Below are 14,334 nucleotides of genomic sequence, written 5' to 3'. Positions count from 1 at the left end.
TTAGATAATGTAATCGTGTCATGAGTCAGTCCCATTTCTTCTAGTCATCAATATCTTTCTGCACTGCCATTAATATATTCCTAATTTTCTGATTCCTAGGGAAGACATCCCATTAGGTTTTGGTGTAACTTCTTTTTCCCACACAGACTTGCTGTATGATTTGCTGACTAATGTATCCACCAGGGAATGAAACACAGAATTTATCTGACGTTCCTACGTTACTGCCCTGGAGCAGATGCTCCAGCACAGAAGATTTTCAGATTATCAAGAGGGGATAAGAGGAATGTCACAGCCTCTGCTGGTCTATGTAGGGACATTTATCAAAAAGACAGCTGGTATAAGATTGCTATATTCTCTTCCCCTGATGCAACAAAAGGTACTTTTAAAATGTTTTTAAGTAACTAAGTTGAAGCTAATTCTCCAAAATTCAACAGAATGAGGATTTCTTTCCTCCAGCTGAGGTTGTTCCCTTTATGCTAAAATAGCCTCAGAAACATAGTATTATCTTTCCTCCCAATCTCTGTGTATGCCAGCAGACATTTCCACGAGGTACGCTGCTCACAAAGCACTCTGCCGATGCCCCAGAATCAAGGTTTACTGCCCCACCAAAACATTAGACTTTTTCTTGAGAGAAACAGGAGTCTGTTTTCTTGAGGTCAAGGAAACTTCTCCCCTACTCTGGTAAGGGGGAGACATCTGGGCTATCTCACTTTGACGAGCAACAAAACAATTAAACACTTAAGAAGAAAAGTAACCCTACCACTTGTGGAGTAGAAGAGCTTCACACTTTGTATCTCAAAATGCACAGGGGCAGAAAGTTGCACAAACAGTAATGAAACTTCAGATTGCAGTCCCTCGGTGGCTAACAAGAAATGGCACCTCTTACCTGACAACGAGCAAATACAACTCACACAAGAAAAAGGAATAAAATCTACATGAGAAAATCAGCAGCAGGGGAAATTAGTCTGTAAAAAGCTTCATTCCTAAAATACTTATGTATCTGGCACGGGTAAAGCACCAGAAAAGATGCATGAAGGAGCAATGTTGTGATGGGCATCCATGTCGCCACAGCTCTGGAATGCTGCAGGGTACATTTAAAGAAAGCCCCTCTGAGAATTTCAGGATCCACATGGCATGGTGCACAGTACAGCATTATCTGAGGAGCGGATCTGAACAAGGAAAACATCTGCATTTCCTCCTGTTTACATGGCTACAATTTCTCCTTCACAAGGGAATTAGGTGCCCCATCCGCATTAGAGCGAGCGCCAGCCAGCACGTTTTTCCTCTGGGAAGTATTTTTCTCTAAGGACAAAACCTGCTTTGAGACTTGAACTTGAAACTATTCTGCTCACAATGTACTTCAGTGACATTAAAATTAAAAAAAAAAAAATTAAAAAAGAAAAAGATAAAAAGATAAAAAATCGGCTCTGCTACAGTTTTTCTGAGTGTCAGCTTGATTAACTTAATATTTGCCCCCTTTCAATGTATTTTCCAGTGGTGGAGAGCCACCAGAAGGTGAACAAAACCAATCACACATATACAAGTACGACGACAGACCTGACAAAAATAACACTTAACCCATGAGCAGGCGCCTGCAGGACAAATGCATGTGGGTTTACCCATTTCGCTGTGCATGACTTGGCTGCGTAACACATATTTTACATCAGCTTCTGCCCCGACTTTGTTCATATCAAACCCTTGTAAGAAGATCAACAAGCTCTTAGGAGGATATGAAATTACTGACACAACAGAACCCACATAAGCCATGACTTATGTCAGCCAAGTGTCCTTAGCTGGCCACCTTTTCCTAGAGTATTTCCAGCTTCCACAAAATTTCTGGAAAGCAGGAGACCAATATTTAAGAGTCAGCAACAGTTTAGCGAGAGTTTTACACAATTTACTTCTATTTATCTTTCTTTTGCTGTGAGGTTTCCATGTGACAGAAGAGTAATTTGCAACTGATACCACCGAAATACATGACTTTGCATACATTACCCACTATGGTGCAGCATAGAGATATTTCAAGCTAGCTTAAAATAAACTGGCTTCAGCACAAGAAATGGGTCTAGATGTAACAACACAGAGCTCTGCCATGGCTTCATCTACCCCAACAAGGACCAAAAGCAACTGGCACAGCTTGCAAATACGTTAGGCTTGGATCAGTGCCCACCTCTGAGCTCAGCTTTGTCTGCAGGCTCTGTCGCTCCCACCCCATCTTTGAACAGGCATTTTATTCAATTTTAACAGCAATTCTGGAGAGAAAGTTTAGACTCCCGCTACCCGTGTCCTCAGTGCACAGCCACTTGTCACCAGCCCGTGCAGCAACACCCACACCAACATCAAAAAGGCAAATTAGCTGTGCCACATACCGTAACAGCAGCTGTGGCATCTGCAGAGAGTAGGAACCTAAACCCCTCCCTCGTAACCCTACGGAGATGCTGCACAGCTGTATGGAGACACTGCACAGCTGTATGGAGACACTGCACTGCAACAGCAGGCATCCTGCATCGCTGCCACACTGGCCAGGGGTCACAGTATTTTTAAAAGTAACGAATTAAGTTTTCACACACCTCAAAGGTGATTTGCAACTAAAGGGAAAGGGGAAATGGGACAGAAAAATACGCGATTTTTCTCCACATCTGTACAGCACAGGAGATTGCCGCCTTAGGATATCTGGTCCTTGTAGGATATAAAAATTGTAACAACTGGAAAAATAGCAAAATGATGACAGAAGAACCAAAATGAAAATCAGGCATCTGAGAAACAAAAGGATTTTCAAAATCATACTAATATTTTTAAATTAAAAAAATGTTTTGTAAAATATTCGACATCCTCTCATTTCAGCTAAATGTTCTTAAAACTGCAAACCAAGAGGATCAGACATGAAATTCCTGATTATGTAGGAAGAACATATCTAAACCCAAAGAGTTAAAAGACCAAATGTTCAGTATACTTTCAAAGAGCAAGCCCATACTCGGTTGCTCATCACGTTGAGCTCTTCCCAGATTCTGGGATCCATTTTTTTCTGGCTTTAAAGCACTTCCCAAACATCGCCTCTACAATACCACCTAAACAAATGATGGACTCATATGCATAGCACATATTTTATGATCTGCTAGACCAGGATTTCCGGAAGTGTGTTCACGAAAGAGACCATATGAGAGAGGATTTCTTTCCACATGCAGGACCTAACTTAATTTTCAGTTGCTTCTGTATTTTAATATTTTTTATGCTTCAGTTGAATTTCTATTCCACGCCATCCCCCACTCAAGAAAGGAATCTAGAAATACAAAGGATAAGTCCAGGAAAAGCTTGCAATTTATTACAGGGGGTTACTTAAAAGAAAAAACAGCCGCAATGGATTAATGTATTTCCTTTCCCACAGCTTTTTCACTTAAACCATAACTGTGCATATTTACTGCAACTCTTCCATCTGCCAGTGGCATTGTGCCGATACATCCAGTACGCAGGCTGCGGGGACTGACAGCGAGGAGACAGGTCCCACCACTGCGCTCAAAACTTTGTGATTAATATGGCATGAAGCCTGGTGAAAAGCCACATTTAAGGATATTGCTATCAACAGTGACCCAAATCCTTGTTATTCCAGCCGTTTATCCTAACTGTGAGTCAAGTCTTTAACAACAGAAAATGCTTACGAACAAAAACCAAAACAGATTGTTGTCAAAAGCTTAAGTCAAGGGATATAACCAGATTTGCTCCTTTTTCTTACAACAAGTCCTGCGTAGCCTGTGCAGCAGAAGAAGAAATGGTTAATGTAGGCGTTTTCTTTTTCTTTTACGAAAAGCAGGACAACCAAGGAGGAGGTACTTAGCTTTTTGCAAGGTCAAATTGCATCCACATCACTGTCAGAGTTTCTCCTTTGAACCCGATCCTTTCAGCAGGCATATAAATAAACATACGTTTGACAATATGGGAAGTGTTACTGATAGATAAGTTATGTAAACGATACGACATACTATAATCACCTTTAAACTTATTCTTGGAGTCCCAAGGTTTCTGGAAGAGATCAACCAGCCACATTGTCACTCCAGTGCCCCGAAGTGACAAACCCACCAACTGCACAGATGTCACAGTAATTTTCCCAACAGCTTAGTGACCTCTTTGCAAACCTCTCCCCAGCACAACATTGGCCTGAATAAACCTAGCTCCTCCCCAAACTGAAAAAGTCTGTAAAAGCCTCTAAGTTGCTTCCATGTAATGAACTTCGGGAAAAGGTGATGTTTCCCCTCTTGTTTGGGATGGCAGTTCTTGTTTGGGGGGGTTTATTTCTCAAATGTCACTCTAAATTACTAATAAGCAAGTTGACCGCAGGTCTGACACTGACTTCAGAAGTCCACTGGTTTCAACAGGGGTTTCATCCCTCTTTTGTATTTCCTGTCTCTCTAACACTTTCTATCTGAATTATAGAGAACCTCCAGTTGTGACTAGCTGAGATGGACAACATCTCAGAACAAAAAACAGCCATTTTAGCATCTTGAGAAGACCACAGAAACCCACATGTAAATCCTGGTTATCTAGAAAGGGTGAAATAGAGAGGTCCCAGTCTACTGGGAAATACAGCTAGCTGTATACAGATCCTACTGATGCACCAAACAGCACCAACACAGCCAGAAACAGATAAAGTAAATTCAAGCAGATCCCACATGATGGAGAATGTTGACTCCATCCAGAAGTTAAAGTAACAAGTAACGCAGTCTCCCTTTGCTGAGACCAATAACCAGGCTTTGTGATACAGGTGCTCATTCACTAGGAAACCAAATCAGACCTATCAGTTTGCTGCGCAGGAGTTACCAAAAATGACCAATTTCACATACTACCAACAGGGCTTTACACTCAAAACTGTGGCCTAAACACAGACGGCCTTTCCCATCCCCATGAAGGGTCCAGGCAGGTGCCTTTTCCTGAGAGTTGACTACTACCATTAAGGACCCACATCAATGCTCTTCATGTTCGTGTAAAATATAAAGGCGCAAGCCTTCTTAACTCCCTGCTGTAAAACTCATTTATTTGCATCTTAGCACAAAGAAGATTCCCATGTGCAGCACACTAGTCTCATCTGTCATCGAGCTGTAAAAAAAAAAAAAAAAAAGTCTACTGCACTTGACAGGCTAGGAGGTAAGAAAATGACTTTTGGTCAAGAGTGTCAGATAATATGGCAATCTCGTCAAGGAATCTCATAAGAAATATCAACCATTGCTGTTCATAAACACGAGCATGGTTTGGCTATATTCAGTTACAAGCGATGAAGGATAATTAAGCAGTTCATGATATGGAATGGCTAAAGCATGTGCAATCTTATTTATGTTCTCTGCACCTGTGTTTTCTATGGTTTAAATTATAATACTGATCTTTTCAACTGCACTCGGGGAGTATCCCAGTTCTTTCACATGAGAGAGAGTAATATGTTCTATTTTTAATCAATATGTAAACGAAAAAGGAGGCAAGATATTGTTGAGCCTTAGCAGTAGCCAAATATATATTGGCAAATTACTATTAAATTGTTTACTATTGTCTCGGGGCAACATGAGCGTTCCAGGAACTAGTCCGTGTGTCCAGTTCACTTGTCAGTGTTATTATTCCTCTCCTTTTTTCTCTCCGTGTTTATGATCTTCTCTGTTGTGCTTCAACTTGCGTCATTTAATTCACGGTATTGTGGGAACCTCTTGTAGCTCATCTTTCAAACCAGACCGTAACCTCCACCCGCTTAAGCCACAACTGCATTTTCCAACTCTCGGAGCAACGAAACCACACAATCCTTGCTAAAGCCCTCTAATCCTTAACAAACTCTTTGAGGTAGAGGCAACCGCTCCTGTTAGATGAGCACAGCACCTATGGGAATGGCACCGAGACCTCTCAGCCCCCATGCAATCGAAGCCGTAGCGATAGCGGGGGCGAGAGCTCTGGCTACGAGGCTGTCGGCGCAGCCCCACGTCCCGTGGGAGACCGACCCGTCCTGCCAGCAGCCTCCCGCGTGGTGCCACCGCGCAGCGAGCAGTCCTTACGCCCGGCGCCTGCCGCCGCACGCCTACGGCCAGGTGGGTAACACAGCAGTTTTACTGCAAACGCCCACTCTTCTGCTACCACCGACCGACTGATCCTGGCCTATATATCATGGGAAAGACAACGTCCTCACGCTTTTACTTACTTACTACATTTTTAATTAGTTATTGCAGTATAACGGTAGATTATTGCATTGTCTGTAATTTCATCCTCTCTGTATTCCAGTCATTACTCTTCACAGACCTTACAGGAGTTACCAGAAATTTCCCAGGTATTTTTGTTTTGCATGTCCCTTAAAAATACTTGAAAAGAAAGCATTGATAATCAGTTTGGATATAAAAATTAAAAGGAATATAATACAAATTCTATTTTTCAAAAAAGCCAGCTAGGTTCAAGCCTCCTAAACTCACATCCAAAAAAAAGCCAAAAAAACCACCACCATATACAGAAAAAAGAAGAGATTCTACAATATGTGTGTGTGTCTGGACAGGGAATTCATGATGTATGCGATGGCTCTGTATTTCCATTCCATTTTAAAGGGTACAGGAAACACACTATGGTATTTTTATATAGCGAACACTTTCCCCTGAGCTAGAAGAACAAAACTGGCTCCATAAAGGAAAAGTACAGCTGTACAATCGAAAGAAATTGGAACTCCTTTCACGATACTTAAATGCATGCAAAGGAAGATGAAGTTTCTATCCTTTACAATTTTAAAATGTAACATTAAAAACACTGTAATACTTAAACATAATAATTAGTTGACTTCTGTATTATAGTATGTGGAATAACACTAATTAACAATATTTATGCAATACACCTTTTATATATCTCCCCCAAAATGTAATGCCAAAGACATCAAGGAATTGTCCAACTGACAAATTGTTCAACCATTGTAGCATAGTGACATTTAATTATAACATCAAAATGCTTTTGCATTCGGTCCCTGTACCCTCTGGGCAGCACAGAACACTACTTAGTGTGCTCAATAAGGATTTAAAGAAAATTTACTTTGTTGCCAGAATGATAAGAGAAATTATGTAACATTTTAACTACTCTCACATATTGATGAAATGCATTATTCAAGAGATTAATTTTTTTTCCTTAGCACCATTCAATGGCCCTTCATCTCTGCTATACTTTTGTTATAGTGTGCCTCTTAGAAACATACAGAAACATACTTAAAACTACTAAAACAATCACTCTGATATTTGATTGAAAAGGATAAAAAAAGTGTCAATTCAAGCCAGGTGTTACTATTTTCTAAAAAGAAGTTTCTAACATAAACAATTTACTTTTACAGCATTCACAAAGAATTCACATTTAAATAAGATGTTTATACTCTAACAGTCAACGTCTAGGGAAATTTTCATTGTACTTTTTTCCAACAAGCCAACAGCATAGAAGCTTCTAGCTGTATGTGCAACTCAAACCTCCCAGAACAGCAATACAGAAATACAAATTTCTTAAATGTTGACTAGATTGCCAGCAGTACAGTAACGGAAAATTATTCTAAAAATTATAGCAAATATGATACTTTCTCCCAAGTATTTAGAAAAAACTCTGTTATATACAGGCTTGGATTTTTTTTTTAAACTGTTACTTTTTCAGTTTTTTTTTTTTTACCTCTAGCTGATATTTTATTTCACAGAAAAAGCAGTGCACATCCAGTTTTAGATTATGGAGGATTACACAGCATTAAGACTGTCAGAAGAAAGAGTGAAGGCAAGCTGTGAGCCAGATTAACACAAATGCTCTGTCACCGGGATTTTCCTCCCACCACATAATTTCATAGGTTTTTTTCCATTTAAAATATTCTCTATTTCTTAAATTTAAAAGTAATCCTTCAAACAATCTTATTTTTATCTAATAAAGATACTTTGAATTATCTTATCAAGTAGATATGTCCAGTGCTATAGTTTCAGTATTTCGCAGATGACTCTGTTAAGAAGGACATAACCAACTCAGCTGACACATTAACTCTGTTGTCACTTGTGGCAATTTAAATATTTTCTTTAAAGAAGACAATTATACAAGAGATTAAATTGAACATTCATTCTTAGTAACTGAAACTGATTCCCAAAACAAGCAAATTTTAAAACTCTGAGCACATCATTCAGACTCGTACTTGAGAAAAACAGCCGACACTCAGCTGACCGAAAGAGCTGTGAGCATCCTTAACATTCGGGATTTACCATACAAACGAAACAAGAATTAATGCACTCAGTTGCCTCTCAATCTGTACTGCATATCCTCCTTAATAGGCAGGGATTTTTTCCAATATTAAAAACATCAAACACAAGTTGGTGAACTTTTAAGATTATGTGCTACCATAAACGACACGTAGCGAATACAAAAAGCAGTCATTAACATACTCACCTATTAGTTTCAAGAACACATAATTACAATTATGACTATCAACCTTTCCATTTCAGACTCTTCCTGCAAACTTTGAAATTCCAGAAATAAAGATGACTGTAACCACTTTTTTCTTATGACTACTTTCTAAAATATATTGTGACATGTATTCTGAACCAGTCTTTATTTTTATATTAAGAAATTCTACATTTATTAATATGCAGATAATTAGGCCACTGAGTTAAAGGAACAATCTTTGAAAGAGAAAGCAGAGCTTTTATAAGTTGCCCAGACAAGTTTTATTATTGCTGTTGCTGAAATCTAGAAGTGTTAGAGCCAGGACATGGTAGCCCATTACTGTTTCCCCATTGCAAATGAAACAAACAAAATAACAGAAACCAAACAAATCTTTTTTACATGGAGTAAAAAGGAGTGCTAGGAGTGCTTTAATCAAATTAATCAGTACTACTTATTTGAAATCATTGACAGAATTCACCAACATCTTTAGTTGAAAGTGGAAACAGATGAATAATTAACATGAAGTCTAGAAACAACTTTCTTTTCACAAATTGTGCACCAAAGTATTTCTTCTTCTTTTTATTAGTTGGTCAATTATCTGAGTAACTGTTGAGTTACGTTCTGTTAACAGCTGACTGATGATAATATGACGTACTTGGGCCCTTTTCACTGCACATTGATCAGAGGCAACACTTTCAGGCTCTACTGAAAATGCACAGCTACTTTTTAATACTCTTTCGAGCACAGAAGGAGCTTCCCTTAAACAACCTGGTTGTGTGCCTAATGTTCGCTGCTTTTTTGGACATTCACACAAGTGAAATCAACTTAAACAGAAAGCAATTAACAAAAATAAAGACATACATTTGATGCATTTCCTTACAAAATTCTGTGAAATGCACTAAAAATTACTCAAAGGAATTTTTTTGTTGTTGTTATTTTGGTGATATTTTTAATAAAAGCTAAAAACAGGCTAAACAGTCTCCCAGAAGTTATTTCTTGAAATCATTTTACAATTTTCCAAAGGAAGACTGGGTTCAGATTTTAGGGTCCAGACTCTCCAGTGGAAAATCTGCCCTAACGCTAAGCTCCCCCACAACACGGAAACTCAGCCTATAAAGGCATTTAGTCTATCAGAAATCAGCTCCAGCGCTAAGCTTCAAATGCCGGGTCTAATAATTCCAGGTGTTCTCAAAGCCGCGTTAGCGTCACAGATGGAGAGGATTTTTCCCCATCCCCACATCCTGTTTTAAAAAGCAGATGTGGGGGCTCCCAGGACCCTGACAGACAACTCTTTGTTCCCACTCGATTGGAGGGCGTCCAAGCATTCTCGCTAAAGAAAACGGGGTTTCTGTGTCCCAGTTGTGCTACGAAGGCAAAAAAACACTAATTCTGCAAGCTCTTTTGGGGGCACTTTTTGATGACATTGGCCAACACCTCCACAGGTTCATCGGTTGGTTTATTTTAAGGTCATTTTTGGGTTTGTTTTTCTCTCAAGCCCAAAATTAAGTGAACAAATTTCCACGAATGCAACAGCTCTAAGATTTAAGATGCATCAATGAGAATTACTTGAGCTAGGGCTTCAAATTATTCTGTGTCAGTTATTTATATCAGAGTATTTCAAATCATTAACTGAATGCAATGAGATAATTTTCCTGCTCCACAAAGCCAAGATGCCCATTCTTTCTTCAGTCACTTTATTCAGAAATTCAGTATTTATTCATTCTGTAGGTTATTTGCCAAAGCTTAATACTGGACATTAACATCTATTTTGCTTAGATACCAGAAGGCATGTGGGGGATTCCCTGGCATGTTTCTTCAAGCAAAGATTCAGAAAAAAACCCAGCTAATTCTAAAAAGGAACTTTTCAAGCTCCATCAGGACTAATGAATAACAAACACAACACCCCAAACCAACTGCCTTTGGCATTTTTTCATGCAAGTACAATTCTGAGAGAGTCTCTGAAATACTTCTGGTACAAGCTCACTGTGATATATGATGAAGACACAGAAAGGAATAAAAAATTTATTTGCGTGTTCCTGGAAAGGAAGAGTTCATCTTCCCTGCTGCTTTTTGGGGTTATCGGAGTATTTTTAAAAGATAAATAAACCTCACGTCCCATCATGGTAATATTTGATATATTGTGCAAATGAGTAATTTGCAGCTTAAACTCCTTCACAGGTTTGCTTACAGTGCTGTATGCAGCAGGTCGCTGCCAGCACGGAAAAGTTTAGCTCATAGTTTCACAATTCCCCTCTTCGGACATACAACGCTGCATCAGCAACGTGATTATTAGATTTTCTTTGCCACTCCATTTACTGGGAAACATTATACTGAATCCATATTGAAGATCAGCGGTAAAATACGCTAAAAAGAAACTTCTATAGCTTTCACTCCAGCTGAAATAAAGGTAGAAAAACACAAGTCGTTGCTTTAGAAAGCAAATTCCAAGGGAAAGGACAGCAAAATATCACTGAAGGAATCTATTACGTTCAGCACAGTTCTAATACTCTGCTGACCTATATTACCTGTTTCATGCATAAAGAGCCTGAAAGTTGGGGTTTGGGAAATTTAAAAAGTCACCATTACAAATTTTAACATAGAAAATACCAATACGTTGCAGATGTTAAGCTATTTCTGTGACCCAAATAGAATATTTTGGCTGTTTAAATCCTTGAAGATAGATGGCTTAAAGAAGAAATCCCAACTCTCTAACTGGAGAGGTAGAGAGGATCTGTCTGGGACCAAAGCAGCTCATTCTTTACTATAGTTCTTCTTTGTCCTTTTTTTCCTTTTTTGGTGACAGTTTCCAGACAGGTGAATGACAGTAAAAGAAGATAAACACTTCCATATGGCAGCTCTACAGACCTCTAACCAGAAACCACAAACAATCCACTGGAAAACAGATTGTACACTTTTTAACAGGTAAACCTTTCCTATCTACTCATCTAGTCCTGGGAGTTACTGGGAATTAATCTACAGTTAAAATCCATAGGATCAGAGAGTGCTTCAGAGCAACGTAAGCTGCTAAATTTATAATTTTTATATGAGCATTTAACAAATCTGTGTAGCCAGAATTACAAACTCCCAGGAAGAGGAGTGACCGAGTTGTGATTTGGATTTTTTAGTTAACACAACAAGTAGGACCATATGTAGTTAATGCAGGAGGGGCACTCATGGGGATGACTGCAACAGAAACAACTTATCATAATAGTAATTAATAAGATACACTGTCAACATTTTCCTGAAGGATATAAAGATATTTGCCACTACAGGAAAAACAAGGGCATAATTAACCTAAAATTTATTCTGTGGTTTTAACTTCATTCCTGTTTTTCACCTGAGACTGTAACTGATAAATTATCTATACCGGTACAAATAAGAAGTACGATATCAAGGAATATCTGTTCAGCTCTTCTAACTACTTTTTAATCCTACCCAATACCAACATGTAGCACCTGTTTTCATTTGCTACAGAAATATTCTGAGTCAGATTATCGTTAGTCAGATTTCATAAAACTTTTTCCAACCATTTTAAACCAGTTCACACAAACACCCATGAGACTAATATTGCAGATAACGAATATTTAGACATACAGCAGTTAACATATTGAAGACATCCAGGGAAGACCTCAAAAATAAGCTACTGGACTGTGTGAACTGGCACTGTGATGACCATGTTTTCTCCAATTAAGAATTTATACTGAAAGACGAAAGAATTTCAGTTTTTCCTTTGTTCAAAGCAGTATTTCCTCCTCATATAGCGATTTGCATCCATTGCCAAATAAGATTATATAGATGTAGGTGTTAAACACTAGCTTCTGCCAGGCTTCACTAACGCAAGTTCAAATACATATTATTTTTCACCTTAATTTTATTTTTCAGGTATAATTCACCACTGTTGCTGATTACACAATGATCGTGTCAGCAGGCATGCCAACAAATGGCATAAAAAACCCTCTGAACTTTCCATGAGGAAAATACTCCTGCAATGTATTTTCCATAGTATGATGAAGTTGAAGAGACAGAGGCAACTTAACTATTATTAATCACTATGTTTTTATACAGTGTGAATACACTAAAAAGCATTCATTTTTCTGTTAACACAGAAGTTTATGCATTTTCACTTCCTTCCTCAAAGTCCTGCTTAGATTTTGCAAATATGTCTTTAGATAGGGAACCATTTACCAGTTAAATGCCTGTGTTGAATGAACTGTTTTTCTCTTTCCCTTTGCCCTCTGCCCTCCAGTAAAGGAACAGTTGTTATGACATGTAAGAGACTGAAAACAGAGGAAAAACTACCATTTTGCTAAACCCACCAATATTTATCCGTAGTGATACTGTAACAATAAGGAGCTACACACAATCTCTTAATGATATTTTTTTCTTTTGAGTCTATTCTCATAACTTCTTCTGGAAAACTCTGCATTATTTATAGCTGCAGATTTCTTAAATTTTCACAGTTACAATTTGTTATTGTTATTTTGTTCTAGTTTTAAATCCAAATATAAATAAAGCCAATTAAAACATAGTTTCTTAGTTAGGTAATTCTTTATTATTAACCCCCACACAGAGACAAAAGAGTAACTCTGGAGTTAAACTGCTTTGCTCTTTCAACACTGCAGGGTCTAAGAATTTAGGGCAGGGGAGCAACATTGAGCCAAGACACTAAATGGTTAAACAAATAAATTCATTTACCATAACATGAGTGAATCTGGCTACTACCCGACTCCAAACAGACCAAGCACTCCTTTACACATTCTGATGGTTTGCACAGAATTCAATGTGCTCCTTCTAGTCTCTATTTTGAAGCTTCCTTCAGTTCCTTACCTTTATGAAGGCATATAATTGAGTTTTTGCTGCTTGTCTAAAAGGAAATCTTTAAAAAATGTACATAAATAACTTTTCCTTAAATAAAACACTATGTAATTGCAGTGGTCCTCCTTAAAAAATTAACCGTTTAATTAAAAATTTCCCAAAAGCACCAGAAAAATACACTTTTCCTGAAAATACACCTGTTAAATAAAAACAATAAACAGATAAATGAAGACATGTAATATGAAATATTTAACACTTGCAAATTGTTTCGGCTTATGTAACACTAATTTACGCTTTTAATACATGTCTGTTTAACAAATCATTGGTGAAGGTGATGTGCTTTTCTATGGCTTCCTGGTGTCATTAGCAGTGTTCTCCTCTAGCCTTGTCCCGCACCCCTGTGGCTCACTGCCCCTCACTAGCAACTTTAATGAGCATCCTTAAAAATAGAAAAAGAAGTTTGTGACTTCTCCTATCTAGGTGTTTTAAATACCAGCACTATCAAGCAGTCACCCCAGGACCCAGGAAGGATAAGGATATGTTGTCAACAAAGGAAAAAAAGAGATAAGGTCTTTGGTGTCCACCCCCTGACCTGACAAAATCCAGGGCTTGATACTGGTCTCCAGGTCAAAAATAGACCGTCTGCATCTGAAAGCGGCATAGAACATTTCCACAGTTATCTCATTGTTAGTTCTTTTGCGAACCACATTAAGCACTTCATATAACGGCATCGGTATCTGCTGTAACTCATTTGGGAACAACAACTCAATCATGTCTGAGAAAAAGCATGTTTTTCAAGGGCAATAGGAACAATTAAGAAAAATAAATTCTACCTTGAAGTCCTTTCTCTTGTGTCTGTGCATTATGCTTTCAATAGAAGCAGATGTCTTCTTTACAAACACCACCACCATCCCATTCACAATAAGAATTAAAACCAAAACACAGACTTTCATCTGCTTTTGCTAATCTACACAATAATACTACACACCTTAGGCACAAATGCTTCTAACAAAACATCGAATAGCCACACACAGCAGTAAGATACCCTATGTCCTCTTCCTTTTTATGGAGCTAGAAAAGAAATATCATTAACTAATAAATGTTATTCTAAGTAATTATAAC

General features: G+C 38.2%; 1 protein-coding gene across 1 annotated transcript in view; it reads right to left on the bottom strand.

Moving 5' to 3' along the window:
- RBM20 (RNA binding motif protein 20) overlaps positions 1–13,943 on the bottom strand; it is a 79,098-nt gene extending 65,155 nt beyond the window's left edge. Inside the window, exons 1-2 of the mRNA XM_009881629.1 lie at positions 13,805–13,943; positions 5,872–6,046 (exon numbers count right to left, since the gene is read on the bottom strand). Of these exons, the coding sequence (XP_009879931.1) occupies positions 5,872–6,046; positions 13,805–13,943 (314 nt within the window). The remainder of the gene's footprint in view (positions 1–5,871; positions 6,047–13,804) is intronic.
- Between the last annotated feature and the right edge of the window lie 391 nt (positions 13,944–14,334).

Source organism: Charadrius vociferus, unplaced genomic scaffold (genome assembly GCF_000708025.1).
Source record: "Charadrius vociferus isolate BGI_N301 unplaced genomic scaffold, ASM70802v2 scaffold282, whole genome shotgun sequence".
Lineage (NCBI taxonomy): Eukaryota > Metazoa > Chordata > Aves > Charadriiformes > Charadriidae > Charadrius > Charadrius vociferus.
The sequence above is the reverse complement of the archived record's forward strand: the minus strand, read 5'-3'. Positions and strand labels throughout refer to the sequence as shown.